The 15,564-nt window shown below is 39.2% G+C and overlaps 1 protein-coding gene across 1 annotated transcript; it reads right to left on the bottom strand.

Annotated features, from left to right (window-relative positions):
• Nucleotides 1-7,671: 7,671 nt before the first annotated feature.
• Nucleotides 7,672-13,425, bottom strand: batf2 (basic leucine zipper ATF-like transcription factor 2). The gene is made up of 3 exons (XM_004079770.5): nt 13,092-13,425; nt 11,361-11,480; nt 7,672-9,650 (listed from the first exon to the last, which is right to left on the bottom strand). The coding sequence occupies exons 1-3, from the start codon at nt 13,179-13,181 to the stop codon at nt 8,688-8,690; spliced, it is 1,173 nt and encodes a 390-aa protein (XP_004079818.1). The 5' UTR covers nt 13,182-13,425; the 3' UTR covers nt 7,672-8,687.
• Between the last annotated feature and the right edge of the window lie 2,139 nt (nt 13,426-15,564).

Below are 15,564 nucleotides of genomic sequence, written 5' to 3'. Positions count from 1 at the left end.
CGAGGCAATTGCACTTTCAAAATAAAATAGACACTAATTAAGGCATTTATGCAATTGATTCTTAAAGAGCAGCTGGGTTGGAAAATAATGTAGCGACCCGGGGGTTAGCGCTGCCTTCAGCCCCAAAGGCTCATGGGAAGTGGGGAGCTTTAGGGTGAAACCTTGAGTCAGAGGGCTGGAAGCTGAAGTGACCATCCATGCTGTTTGGGCTGTATGGTGTGCTGGAATAAACAGGCTTGTTGCTTTAAAGCTAATATTGCCTCTCTCTACGTTTCGTCCAACCTGAGACTGTCCAGGGTCGTGCAGTGTATGGGGCACGGACAGCTCTCCATTAGAACCTTTTTATGAGCAGTTGGCTTTTGCTTCCCCGCTTAAGTGATGGTCCGGCTGGATCGTTACATTGGTGTCAGAAGTGGGATGCTTAGCCGCTGCTACACCATGGAGGGTGAGACGGAGCAGCTGATCCTGGTGGCAGTCTGGAACAAGGGAGGAGTAAGGGCGATGACACCACCCTGAAGGATCGAGCACCCACCGTCATCCGCAGCCTGGCCCTGCCCGGCACCAACGTTAGAACATCCGGACCAGACTGTGATGACGGTGCGCAGCCCAGCTGAACCTTCACAACGCAATGGCTCAACAACACTGGAACCACACCTGGCTCAGGTCAACCTGGCGACCGGCAATGAGGGCTAGACACCGAAGGGGACTTCTCACACACTCAGGCCTGGCGTTAGAGGGTGCTACACTGCTGGACCTCCCACCTGCGGAGCTGCGAGACCTGTCAGCGCGGACAGCAGAGCTTCGCTTTGGGGAGGAGGGTTTGACGAAGCAGACCCTACAGCAGCTGGAGTCTCGCCGCCGTAGAGACGACGACGATCGCCTGGGATGCCTGGGGACCTTCTGCTGCTGGTGTGCAGCTCTTCACTTGGAGAGAGTCTGCTCCCCCATGGTGACGTGCACCCTGATGGCGGTGCTTCCACGGAGGCGGGGACTGGTTCTCCTGGCTGGGCACATACTGGCATGGAACTGTGTCAGTTGCAGATGTGCTAACCCAGCCAGTTAAGAGGAGGACTGTACACGGTGGCGGTTGAAACCCAGGATTGTGCGAAGGAGTCTCCAGCCAGTGTGTTCCTGTGTTTTGCTAATTGTGTTGTGTTATTCAGTTATGCAGTTATGTGAGGGTTGTGGGGACACTAACCCTCTTAGGTGGGGGCAGTGTAGCGACCCGGGGGTTAGCGCTGCCTTCAGCCCCAAAGGCTCATGGGAAGTGGGGAGCTTTAGGGTGAAACCTTGAGTCAGAGGGCTGGAAGCTGAAGTGACCTTCCATGCTGTTTGGGCTGTATGGTGTGCTGGCGTAAACAGGCTTGTTGCTTAAAAGCTAATATTGCCTCTCTCTACGTTTCTTCCAACCTGAGACTGTCCAGGGTCGTGCGGTGTATGGGGCACGGACAGCTCTCCATTAGAACCTCTTCATGAGCAGTTGGCTTTTGCTTCCCCGCTTAAGTGACGGTCCGGCTGGATCATTACAATAACAACACTGTTGCTCGGTCATTAAATTAAGAAATGTAACAGATATTTCAACCTATTTAGAAAAAACTCTAGGGCTCAACTGTTTTTAACCCCAAGCTTTGTGCGTTTTTTGGAGCCCAGTTTGCAGTGGACTAGATATTTAAAGATCCAATTCAATGACTCTTGTGTTTTCTGTGTTTTGAAGATGTTCTTGTTGCATTTTTCAAAGGAGGACAAGGAAATTAAATTGAAAATTGCATTTCTGAGTATTTCCTTATTGAAACCGTGGTAAATCAGGAGCAGACGCAAACATGCCGTTGGATGCTAGAAATGCCATTCTAGCTGTTACATAAAAGTTACTATGGCAAGCCTGAAGCTCACCTCTCCAGTTCATTTTGATTCATCCACTTGCAGACAAATAGATCCACGCACATCTTCAATTATCTCACCTGAGCAGGCCTCATGTTCAAAACTGTCCGGGTGGATAGCTCCATTATTACTCGCCATTTTTGTCTCACCTGTAACATTAGGTTGGGGGTATGAGGGGCTGTGAACTAGCGGGAGAGAGTGTAAACAGATGGACGAGGGGAAATGGGGCATGCTTACTCCACGTCAACAGTCCTGCCCACAACTCAAGGTGTAATTCTCACCTGCCACTTTGCCAAAACTATGTCCTAGAGAAGTACAGAACTATAGACTATATGGGGGGGGGATTTAGCTAGAACACGTTCAGAAAACGGTCAAAATGATTAAAAAGTCATTGAACCGTAATGCAATAGAACCGTAATGCACAATAGCGCACAAGTGTGTCAGTATTGATCCAAGATTAAAAATTACCAAAAGGATTCCAAGACCTATACCATGTAATTTCATACAGATTGAAGCGAATTAACAAACAGGAAACAGCTGTGGTGATTGGTAACCTAAATCTGATGTGACAGTGACTGACAGCATGAAGAGAAGTTTCTCTAAACTCATAAACCTTAGACTTAAAAACAATGTCAATTACTTTATAGAAAAATTTAAAACACAGAAAAAAACAACCATGCAAAGCAAAGTGTCCTCAAAAGAGTTCCTCGAAGTACCTGTGGATCTTTTTCAGCAGGTGGAGCAGGCCAACAACAGCCTGTCCTTTTGACACCATGTAGATTTTATCTTTATAAAGCACACATCTCTAAAGAAAATTAAGATCTTTTTTGATATTAAAAAGAACATTTGCAAGTGTACGTTTAACTTAATCCATCCTCACATTTATGACTTCTTCCAGGTTAATCTATCTCACCGTTAACCTTAGAAAACCCACAGGGTCAAATTTGGCCCTAACGTTTATGTCTTTTAATTTTTAATTTTAAGTTTTAATTTTAAGGCTGCTTATAATTGCTGCTTCTCAAAAGGAACAAACACTGTTTAATTAACCTTAAAAGCCCTGAAGAAAAATGTTGGGTTCTCCAGGGTTAAACAAAAAAATTTCTCTGTAAACTAATCAATTAAACCACCAAAATCACACAAACACCACAGTTCCACCACACAGTTTTTATTATATCTGAATTCTATTTTAATAATTGTTTTAATTGTATTTAATTAATTTAATTTGATTGTGTTCTGTGTTGAAAGATGAATGTAAGTCTATCTATCCATCCATCCATCTTCATGAGTCCTTAAGAGTAGCTAATATTTTAAACACTGAGGAGGGAAAGATTTTGCTGCCATGGCGATGACAGTCCTAGTACAAAAGAACAAATGACCAGAAGAAACTAAGTAGAGTTTTGTTTTTGTTTTGTTTTTTATCTAAAAGGGATTTTAAAAAAGTCAAAAGTCTTCAGTTTCTGTTTTTATTATTATTATTAATTTTTCTTTGCTCTTATTTTAAAAATTCCAAACCGGAAGTGGTTTTCCTGCTTACAGTGTTTTGACAAATGCTCTTCAGTCGAAAGGTGGTGCAAGGAGAGGGAGGACTGAGGCTCCTCACTGCAGATGACGCTAGAGCTTGACATTATTTAATTATATGCTTTTATTTACGTGCCTCTTTCTCTCTTTTTTCAAGCCATCGTTCACGATCCTTGCTGCAGTTCTAACCTCCATTTAGTGGGAGCTACAGAGCACAAAGACTGAACCTCAGCCTGCAGGTTCTTCTAGTCTGAGGATGTATGCTCCTCCTGACCTCCCTCCACCCGTTTGCCCATCTTCATCCATCACACTCATCATAACGGCCTAACAGTGTTTGGCCAGGCAGCCGACCCTTCACAAGCAAATTACAATCACATGCAGCAGCGCAAATGGATGGAGGACCAGCAGGGTTTTTGAAAATAGGAAATAAATAGTAGTATTAATGTAAAAAAAATACAAAACAGGAGGTTACTAACTTTAAATGGGGTAATTTTTCCCTTTGTTTAAGCTCCCAAAGTGTTAAAAAAAAAACTATGAAAATTGGGTTTTTGGTGTTTTTAACATGTTAGAGAGAACATATATAAACAAAATAAAGGTTAAAATTGCATTTCTGAGTATTTCTTTATTCAAATCGTTGTGAATCAGGAGCAGATGAAAAAATGCAGTTTGAAGCAACCTGTAGCGGTATATAGATCCATTTGTTTTTCTCGTCCGAGCTGGCATCTGGCTCAAAACTGTACATGCATGGATAGCTCCTATTTCCTAGCTCCTAATTCCTCGCTATTTTTTGTTGCAAAGGTAATTTTAGGTGGGGGTGTGACGGGCTGTGAGCGGGAAAGAGTGTAAGCAAAGGGATGATGGGAAATGAAGGCAGGTGCACTCCGTGGCAACTGATTAACTCCTGCCGCTCTGCAGAAACTGTGAACGACACAAGTTTCTTGATTTTGGCTGTAAACGGCATAATCATGATGAAAAGACCACTGGGAACGCTTTGAAAATAGATCCAAACTGGGACTTTAATGGAGAAAAAAACCTCACCAAGAAAGTAAATGGATTTAGATTTATCTCTTAATTGGGAGGATGTGTCTGAAACTGCACAGTTTGAGGAGTTCCTTCAAAATAAGACTGCTTTCTGGATTGACAAGCTTCTTTCCCCAGAAAGACTCAACCATGTTCCCAGAGGTGGAAGAAAGTCTACATCCTCGCAATTTTAAACATCCTCCTTGAAATGCAGTTTAAAAGGTGTAATCATCAAGATATCTGCAATAAAATTATTCATTCATTCATTTTCTGTACCGCTTTGTCCCTTTCGGGGTCACGGGGCTGCCGGAGCCTATCCCGGCTACTTGGGCGTAGGCAGGGGATGCCCTGGACAGGTCGCCAGTCTGTCGCAGGGTAGAATATCCACAATCACACAATAAAATTAATTGAATTATAAATGTATTGCTAAATTTTAAAATCCTATTCAATAATATTTTTATTTGTTTAAATATTTATTACTGATCATCCAAAAAGTTATTTCACCAAGTTAAGTCCTTCATTATGGAAGCATATCTCATGTTTCAAAATAAAAGTCAATGTCGGAAAGGCTTTTATTTTGAAATATGAGACAGATGCGCTTCCGTACTTCATAGTAAATTTCAGTAAAGCTCATTGTCAATAAAAATCAATAAAAATGTTTTTACAGTTAGTCTAGCTTTATTCTGACTTTTTAAAACCATATATTTAATTAACCCTTTAATAAACAGATAAAGAAAAAAACAATTGAAAACGTTTTTTTATATTTTCCTTTTGATTAGTAATATGCACAATGTTTTTAAACGTTATGAATTCAAAACGTGCCCTACTTTTGGTTGAGCAGGCAGGTAAAGCGTTAATGTTTACTTATGGAGGAAACATTTCCTCCCTTATGGCATCAATACTTAGACAATGCTTTCAGTAACTATCTCAAAGTGTGTTTTCTTTCCTTTTTTTTTTACAAATAAAAACAGGTCAAATAAACAAACCTAAACTTGCCGACTATTTTGAAAAAAATTCTTTTTTATGATTCGCTTTTCTGTAGTGGAATTCCCTTTGTTTGCACCCACGTCCTGGTCAGTAACTGGATATGACTGACTGACTGCTGTGTAAGTCTCCTCTTTCATGAGCTTTCTGTTTTAGCCTCAAGGTGTTTTCTTGAATCTAACAATAAAGAAAAACTTATGTGTCCTCAAACTTGTGTTACTACGTGATGCTAGAGTTTCCCCAAGTTTTTTAGGGAATTGCTCACTTTTAATATGGTAATCACCCCCAGTAGCATTGTTTCAATCCCATTCAGGAATGGAACCCTGGATTCCTGCGTGGCAGCCCTTCACCGTACCAACCAAGCTAACAGCCACTCAAAGGTGGTCAAAGCCTTTCAGATGTATGATTTTAGGATTAGGATTATGTCAGATTAGGAAAAAAACAAAAGTCTTTGAGGAGGAGAAACAGTTTCATTAAAAAAAACTTTAAAATAAATCTAAAGTTGACCTAAAAACAGACTATAGAAAACTATATCATAACTTCTGGGTAAAAAATAAATGCATATGAAAATAAAATTAATTAATGGATTTCTTTTTATGTTTGTGGGGGTTTTCAGGTTTTCCTTAAGGAAATGTATAACGAAGCACAATTAACTCAAATGCGAAATTCATTACTACAAATCAAAACCTTTATTATTGAGTTTCTCGCCAAATTATATATTTATTCTTATATTTTTTCATTTAGACTTAGTATATATTTATGTCTTAATTTGTATTTTATTTTTTCTAAATTTGCAAGACTTTTGGACCAATTTTGATGCAGGGGTGTTCTGACATTTGTTGAGACAAGTCATAATAAAAGCAAACACGCTTCTTAACCCATCTCTCTACATAACCCAGGTGTCCCTCAATCCCAGCTACCACCTTCTGATTGTTTTTCTGAGGAGCTGTCCAACTACTAAGCACAAACTCTAAAAAGAAACACCACCTTACCAACTTGTGCAATATTTGGGAAAGTGCAATATTCATTTATTCAACTCAATTACACATGTGGATTATCTTTATATGGTTCTAAAAGTGCAATTATGGGTTATGTATTTGTGGGAGGGGGGGTTGGGGGGGTGTATGTTTTGTGTGAATTTTCAATTTCATGTATATTTTTTTTGGCATTCGGAGCAGACAGCAAGGTAAGAATTTCATTGTGCAGAGAAACCCGTTTCTTACTGTGCATATGACAATAAACCCTTTGAATCTTGAATCTATATTATGCTGTAACATATTTTAGACTTAACATTTATGATTTTTTTCATACTTACATTTAAATTTACCTTCATTTCTAATCTTGACTTTTATATATTCATCATCATTTTGTTGTGGATACGATGAAAATAAAGTAAATTCTGGTTCTGATTTACGAAATAAATGTTTGTTTTTGCACACCGAGAATCTCATTGTGGATCTATACAGATTTAGCTTTTCACAGAGAACAGCAGATTTTCATTACAAATGAAAGGATCAAAAATGTTAATTAATAGTAATTAGGTATAAAGATTTAAAACTAAGGTTCGTTTCTTAGGGGGTGTGATGAGCTTCATCCAGTGTGGGTCCTTGGGCTAGGCCCTTCACACCACTGCCGTAGACCTACCGTAGCCACATAAATCTCATAATAAATCTAAAACTACTGCTTTGGTTATTTTAGCAAGGCTTAAAGAAGCTTGGATTGATGATTTCTTAATCTTTATCATTTATTATACTAATATCGACTGAAGAATTTGGGAGGGGGAAACGCTTTTTGCTGGGGAGGGCAGTTGCACCTCCATAGCTCCGCCCCTGGAGCTTTGCATTTGAAATAACCTTTTAACTTTTAAGCTTTCACAAGTTTCAACTGTTTAAATGCATTGTCCAAAAAAACTGCGGTTTGATCCAACATCATTTTTTTTCTTTCTTTTTAAATATAAATTTAGATAACTATAAGTCAACTTTTCATTTGGTAAATGATATATACTTACATATTGAAAACTTAATCTATGATCAAGATTATGTGCTTTACAGTCACACTCTCATTCGCACACCAATAGTGACTCCAATGCGCAAATCTCTAAGTAAAATGGGGTTCAAGGGCACTTTTAGGCGGGCAAGGCAGGAACTGAACCTATGAATCTCCATTCAGAGGGCAGCCACTCCACTCGTGCACCAAACTTCCATATTGGTCCACAAATCTTTATCTCTGCTCACATGTTGCATTTTGAAATAAGCAAAAAAACACACAAAGTTTGGTTACAAAATTTTATTTTTTAGTTTAATTTCAATGTGAAAGTGTGCAAAAAAATGTCCGTACTGAATCGAAATAAACCGTCCAACCCAAGACACACGCGGAATCATACACCACAAGGCCTCATGTGATTGCTGCTTCCACACAGTCAAATAAGACCCAAAATAATTTACATAAAGTCATGATGCACAGTAAAGTTTTTAACATAAAAAATATGATTCCATTCTCATCACCCGGGAGAAGAAATTTAAAAAAAGATTCACCCAAAAAGAGCAAAACAAGAGCTTTACTATTTATGAATAGGGATTTTGGAGGGGATTTGATATATGTAGCTAACACCATCTCAAGCCCTTAAAAGAAAGAATGTTTGTAAAAATGTATTTAATTTGAAACAAAATCAAAGGTGAATCCCTTAAACTATGATCCTTCTTATTTGCCGTCTTGCTGCTTCTCAGGCTAAATGTCTTTTTGCTTTTTACACATTTAATGTTACAGGATTTGCAACATCAGCAATTCAGAAACCAAATGAGTCATGGTGAGATTTGGGCTTGGCACTCAACATGCCATAGGGTCATAACACCCTGAACCAGTTTTACTTCTTTTTTTTAATTTTGTGTATTTATTTATTTATTTATTTTACAAATGGTGCCAAATAAACACCAACTCAACTCACAAGCATATGAGTATTTTACCCTCGTGGCCATTTGCCATCTGAGAATTCATGGTTGTGTTGTGATGCACATGGAAACCGAATCCGAAGTGTCAATATCTGTCGTCTTGGAGAAGGTCAATCATCCAAAGCCGTCGTTTGAGCTAAGAAGCAGCAGAAAGTCTTGGTTTGTGCGGAGAAGGGCTTTGATTGTGCAGTTTGAGAGGAGCCAGCCTTTGTTTGTTTGTTTTTTAAAAAGCACTATTGCTGACTCCTTATTTAAAAAATAGCTACGCTGTGGCGGTGCGTTCAGTTCACAGTTTGTTCAACAGTTTTTGATGCATTCTGACTTGACGTCCTGTCTCTTTTATTTCTCCGCTGGCCCGCTCAGGATCCAGTCGTTAAACTCCAACAACTCAGACAACGACACATCTTGTGACGTATCTGGCACAGTTGCTTGAGTTTGGGAAAAAGATAAATTAGGGATGCTGGAGCAAGCTTGATAGATATCGAGAGGACTGGGCCCAGTGAGCAGAGAGTGCAGCGATTTTGCCCTGAAGGACGCTTGTTGGTTTTGCTTCCACCCAACAGGAGGCAGAGAAGTTTGGAGAGTTTGTCCGGAAGCTGTGAGAGCCGGAGAAGCTTGGTAAGATGCCGGAATAAGTCCATATGGCCAACTCAAGCTGCTCGGGTTTCCACTGAGCGCACGCGGATGGCTCATGGAAAAATCTTGTTTTACAGCTCGCGTGTTCTTGGCCTCCATGCACGCTATGGGGACCTGTGTTTTTGGAGCTGCAGCCAGAGAAGCATCCAGCTTTGCTAAAACGTAGTCTGTGAAACTTTCAATCGGCGAGGACATGTCCGGAGACTGAGCGGCTGTGTGGGGAATCGGGCTTGGGGCGGCAGACACCTTGCTGGATAGATTCAACGGGGCCAGAGGTAGTTTGCTAAAGCCAGACAGAGAAGCTCCCCATGTGGAGACACCAGCCGGGTTACACACCATCACTGGGCTGGGAGAGGAGGGGGAGGGGGAGGAGGTTTTGAGGATGTTAACTGCTGCTGGGGTGGATGAAGGAGCTGGAGGAGAGGGAGTCCTAACAGTGAGGTCAAAGGGAGAAGGAGAGTTGGAGGCCTGCAAAGGGCTGGAGTTGGCTTGATGGTAGTTTGGCGACCTCGAGCAGCAGCTGGAGGGGCTGGACGAGCCGGAGGCTCTGAGGCAGCAGTAAGGCTTGTGGCGCTCCAGGGTCATCTGGTAGAAGAGGAGGTCTTTCTTCAGTTCAGCGATTTCCTTCAGAAATGCAGAGTTTGATTGCTCAAGATCTTGAAGCTCCTGGAGAGATAAAAGCACACAAAAATAAGGGATGAGTAATCTATTAAAGCAGTTAGAGAGGACAGGTAGGTGATTTCCTCAGATTTTGTTTGACATTATTCAAGTTAATTAAGGAAAAAAAGGAGCTGAAGTGAAAGTCACCCTCATCTAAAGGTTAAAAGCAGGAAGCAAATTTTGCGAATATTTGCATTCCTGTTTGCAAAGATATGCCCAGGTGTCACATCTTATTCAAAGTGTTTGTGGCCTGTCCTTCAGGAACTAAATAACCTATGACAAATTCCCTTGATTACACCCACTTTAGTCTGTTGTTTAATCATTCCCTTCTCCGACGTGAAATAGATCCCCTTTCTCTACCGAAGCGTTTCTGAGCAACAACCAGATTAGTTAACATTTTTTTTGGTAGAGCACCCTGCTAACATGCAGATTATTTAGTATTTTTCTGCAGAAGACTCTGCAAACAATCAGATGATTTTTTTTATGTTTGGATGCAGCACTCTGTGAACTAGCAGATTAGTTATCCTTCTTGATTCAGCTGTCTTGTTTTAAATGTTTGAATGCAGCAATATAAACTGTGTGACACGATAAAGACACGAATGACACGACTATTTATTTTATTATAATCCGAGTTCTTAGTAGCTGCTAGTACAAACAAAATGGGCATTAGCCCTTCCAATGTATTGTTTTGGGAGTTTTTGCATAAATTCTGATTTTTTAAATTAAAATGACTAAAATAACTGAACTTTCTCAGATGCACCTGTTCATAGAGTGAAGCTGATTCTTCAACCGAAGAAGCTTTTCTTAAAATGACCCAGAAAAGTGGATATCTAACACGAATGTGAGTAACCAGAGACAAAACCTGCTGGTCAGGATATCTTTACACTTTCTTGTCTTATTATATGTCTTTTTTACAAGCTGCTCAACCACTAGAGCTGGTTTCTGACGGCTAATGATGGATTTGGAGGACATGTCAGTTTTTCTAACCTGCTAATCACATCCGTCAGTCCTGACTGATAAGGCCTCACGCATATTCCTTCTTTTTAAGACCACTTTTCGCCTGCTTCTGAGGAGAGGGGCAGACACGCAAAGCCCTCAGTGTCTTCAGGCCCTTTGCCGATTTGATTTTTAACACACTAAAACGGCAAAATTTAAAGCAGTGAGCAGAATTCCCCCCCCCCCTTCTTGTCACAATAAAGAGTATTTAGAAGGAGGAAAAAAAGTTGCACAGTGAACTGTTTGTGTCTCACTTCAATTTAGTGCCTCTGAGGGTCCAATATATGTGTTCCTGTGGTCCAGTTATGACTCACAAGGTGCAAAAATGAATGTGCTTCCAAGAAACATAGAATATGTTTAATAGAAATGCACTTTTACCTCAATCGTTGATTTTGAAGTGAAGCATTAGTTAAAAAGTTGGAACAAACTTTGGGAAATCTGCTGTTGGAAAGGCTTTCTAGTCATTAGTCAGCACTGATGAGCATTCAGTATCTGCAGTCAGTCTCAGAAAGGGGGGAGGAGACCGCATGGGGGAGGGCCAAACAGCAGAAAGCCCTTCTCTTAAGAGGAGTATTTACAAGAAATGGTTGCGTGCGCGCTGGCGGATTGCACAACGCGCACACGCCTGAGGGTGTGACTGAAACGGTATAGAAAGTGCCCCGACGGTGGACAAATGAAGGAAAACAGGAAGTAAGGGAATCTTGCAGGAATGCTTCAGACCTCGTGAAGCTCGTCGGCTCTTTCAGTTTGTTTCCTGCGGCTCTTCCTCGCTGCATCCCTGTTCTTCTCTCGCCGTTTGGTCACTCTTTGGACAGTCTTTCGGGGTTTGCGGTCCTTCTCCTGCAAAAACATGAATTTAAATTGATTCATGCTTAGAGCAAACACACTTGTTTTTCTAACAGTTCCTGCACTTTTTTTTTTGGTGTCAGATTTTTTTATTGCAATCTGTCTTTATAGATGTTTGGACTTTGAGAAGAAATCTATCACAAGACGACACATGATCTCTTAAAGTAAGATGAACCCTCCCCAAAAAATAAGACAACAACCAATTTGTACTAGGCAGCAAAAATAAATAAATAAGCAAAAATAAATAATATATTTTTATGAGCAAATTGAATGAACTGATGCATCATTTTCTCTTTGCTAAAGGTAAAACATAATGTTCCTGCTGCAGGATTCCCAGAATGAGCAACCTTCATTTGCGCTGAACAAGGACAAGAAACAGAAGGATCAGTTATATTTTGAACAAACCCTGAAAAATATATTTTTCCATTTTTTCTTTTGTAATCCAGCAGTGTGCCTGCAGCCACTTCAAAATAAATTGATTTTTGTTCAATAAAAAAAGACCTTTTTAAGTAACTTCACATTGACAAATCTTTTTCATTGCATTTATATTTTATTATGTAAAATGAACACTATAAGGTAAGTAAATTATAAGTTAAGTTGAAGTCCTTATGTCGACTGTAGGGAGCAACAATCAAATATCAGGTACTTTCGTTCAATTAAATATAAAGACTTTTGTGTAATATTATATTTTTTTAAAAGGCTGCTGTTTGTTCATCAATGTTTATCCGGCTTTGAAGCATTCTAGAGTGAATTTATCAAGAAAAGTTGGATTTTTTATAGAGAAAAGGGGAGATTGTTTGTTCTTTTTGCCCCTGAACTTTTGAATTCACTCCTCTGACATTTGTTAAATCGATTCATTTTGAGTCCTTTTAACAAAACTTTCATGAATCGCACTTTTCTTCATCTGTCTGATTTGACGGGGTGTGCTGTTGTAAATGTGATCTCTGAAAGGAGCCTTACAAAAAAAAATTATAAATATTTGAAATGATAAAAACATATTTTTATATATTTTTCAGTTCAACCCCCAATTAAATTGCAGAATTAATAGAATGAACAGAAATTATCCCGGATTAATGAACGATTAGATCAAATTAAATTAAGAATAATGTGCATTTCTGAGCTACAGCTCACAGACCATATTACCTGCAGATTTTGCAGCATTAGGAAAAAATGTATTTTCTTGAAATGTGGAGGTGCAAATAACTTTTTTTTGTCTTTTTAGCTCATTTTCAAGCAAACCCAGACTGGAACCTTTGGGCGTTCATGTTCACAAATGCAGGGAACATGATATGAATGAAGCATGTTTTTCTAGGTTTGATAGAAAGTTGGGAAATGAAGAAGGTTTACAGCTGCAGGCGACAGATCGATGTCAAGAAAAGCTGAATGCAAGCTAAACTAAAGTGTTTTAAAGTATAAAAAATGTTGATTGTATCAAAGTATTGCAAGGGCATAAACAGACAGAAAAAAACATCCGAATTATGGTTTTAGGAGAAGATAAAATGAGAAAATACTTATTTCATATAAAGAAAATTGTACACATTCACATATGCTTTTTAAATTACACTTCTTTTTATGAACTGAGTTTAAGAAAAAACAAATCCTTACCATCCCAGATGTGCTGCTGAGACTATCTTCAGCTGAGAGAAAGTCAGGGCTGCTGGAGTCCATCATGATCAACGCATGCATATCTGACATCCTGCAGATGTGGATCTTCTCTGGCTACAGAAGGAATCCCTACTCTGATCTAGACTGTGCTAACAGACAGAAGTCAGTGACACACCTGTGGAGCGTGCACCACGTGGGTCTGTGCGTGAAGGCTCTGCAGGTGTCTGCAGCTGCTTGGTGACTCGTGCAGTGAAGCAGCAGCGCAGCTTGACGGTCGGTTTATGAACGGAGCGATGATGTAACGTGATGTCACCCCTCCTTTCAGTTTCGATTTATTTTAAATGGGCTCTTTGCTTTAAACCGTGCTGCCTTCACGTGCAGATTGTTGGTTGAAGTCATCGGGTTGTAGCAAACGCAACGGAGGGAGCAACATTCATTTTTTTCAAAGCAAGCTCCGCAATAAAACAGGACAAACCGCAGGTTTCTGATAATCACGTGTTTGGTAAAGATATACTGGTTTTAAATGTGAACGGACGGAGCGGTGGCGCGTGTGGGGGCTGCGATTGCCGCCAACACTTGAACGCATCACCGTCAATTTAACGGGGTGCCGTGGAGAATATTGCCATATTTGTAGTACAGGTTCCGATTTTCACCGGAAATGAGCTGCCGACCCTCCACACCTGTAACAGAAAGCCTCCCACCTGAGAATAACAACAGTTTGCGGCATTCCATAAATGACGTACCACCTTAAAAAGAAAAAAAAATCCTAAAGGAGATGCTATTTCCGTTGCCTTGTGTGAAAGTTTATTTTTTATCAAGTAAAGCTATTTGGAAATATTTTACATAATTATTCATCAACTACACTTTGCAAAAAGTTACTTTTTAAAGTATGGAATGAGTATACGTATAGCAAATGTACTATGTATGTATGTGTAGTGTTATGACTGAAAAGGTCTTCAGACTAATTTTACAGTATATCAGGGGTGTCAAACTCATTTTCACTGGGGGCCACATCAGCATCGTGGCTGTCCTCAAAGGGCCAGATATAACTTATACATGTGACTAAATGTAATTAAAAATAAACGTACTCCTTAATGTTAAAAAAACTCATTATTTATTGACTATAACTTTTTAAAATGACAATTACAGCATAGAAAACATATATTTGCTTGTTACTCTAGCAAAACTCCTTTTAAATTTGATTCTGTCACGTTAGTTTATATGGACAGTGTTTAAGTCCTAATGTGTAGTTCCCTAATTCCATATTTTACGTCAGATTCCCCCTATATGAATAAATACACACCAGTTTTTATTTTTGTTTTAAGAAATTAAAAACTTTAATGCACTCGGGGGCCACATAAATTGACACGGCGGGCCACATTTGGCCTGTGGGCCTTGAGTTTGACACATGTGCAGTATAGTGTATAAAAAGTAAACTTCAAGTATACTGCCGCCTTTCTAAGTATACTTGTAGTACGCTTAAATATACTACTTTTTGCTGAGGGTGTATTTATTTTATTTAAAAAGAAAAGCAAAAAAACAGTTAATAAAGAGAAATAAAAAAAGCTATTGTGTGTCATTCTGTAAGATGGAACCATTATGTTATTAAAATTTAAAAAGTTGTCTATTTTTTTTACTTGTCCTGTCCAGCAGCTGAGCAAACAGAGAAAAGCTAAATGCCTCTTGTGTTTTACTGTTACATTGATTTTTTTAAACAGATCATTTTCATCTAGCAATAGGGGAATTTATCAAAATTAAAGTCAGAGCAAAGGAAAAATAAAATGTGAGATGTTTTTTTGTTTGTTTGTAATGGTAACAGTTTGTTCAGATTTCTTTTGATAAATGAGAAATATAGTTTTACTTGCTACACGTAATTGTGTGCTTACATTTTAATGAACAAATACATGAAATGTATGTGTTTTTAATTTTCATTTTGCATAATATTGAAGAGGTCATTGGAAGGATTTAGTGAATATTTGGTTTCGAAAAACAAGCAAATCTAAAAAACAAACCACAACTTTCAGCCTTCAGCATTTTACTGCCTTGACTTTCAAATATTTTACTTTTCATTGCTTATTCATATATATATTTTACCTCCCCTTAGCCTACATCATTCAAGTCACAGTAAGTTGACATGACATCCTGCTCTTCCAGTTTGACGAGCTAACCATTCCACTGGCTCATTTAATTTGCATGTAATCATCGCGCATTCCTGGGTCATATCCAGACTCTTCCCACAGTCCAAACTCATGCTTCATAGGTTAATTAAATTTAATTTGTCCCTCAGATGTGCATTTGAGTGCATGTGGTTGTCTGTCTCGCTGTCCTTTGCCCGACAGTAACTGGGCAGGCCACTTCAACCCTGTGACCCTAAAGAGGAATTAGCAAGTTTTTAAAAGAATAGATGGGTTCCTCCTACTTGTAAACTGCCAAAGTAACATCCAACTTCTATTTTTTATACATGAAATTTCTA

This window comes from Oryzias latipes, chromosome 18 (genome assembly GCF_053564925.1).
Source record: "Oryzias latipes strain Hd-rR chromosome 18, Olatipes_Hd-rR_3.1".
NCBI lineage: Eukaryota > Metazoa > Chordata > Actinopteri > Beloniformes > Adrianichthyidae > Oryzias > Oryzias latipes.
The sequence above is the reverse complement of the archived record's forward strand: the minus strand, read 5'-3'. Positions and strand labels throughout refer to the sequence as shown.

What these genes read in the sequence shown, in the direction of transcription:
- batf2 (XM_004079770.5), bottom strand. Translation starts at nt 13,181, where the DNA reads ATGTCAGATATGCATGCGTTGATCATGATGGACTCCAGCAGCCCTGAC. An exon ending in TCAGCAGCACATCTGGGATG is followed by an intron (nt 11,481 to 13,091) that starts GTAAGGATTTGT and finishes ATGTTTTTGCAG; the next exon opens with GAGAAGGACCGCAAACCCCG. An exon ending in GAGCCGACGAGCTTCACGAG is followed by an intron (nt 9,651 to 11,360) that starts GTCTGAAGCATT and finishes TTATCTCTCCAG; the next exon opens with GAGCTTCAAGATCTTGAGCA.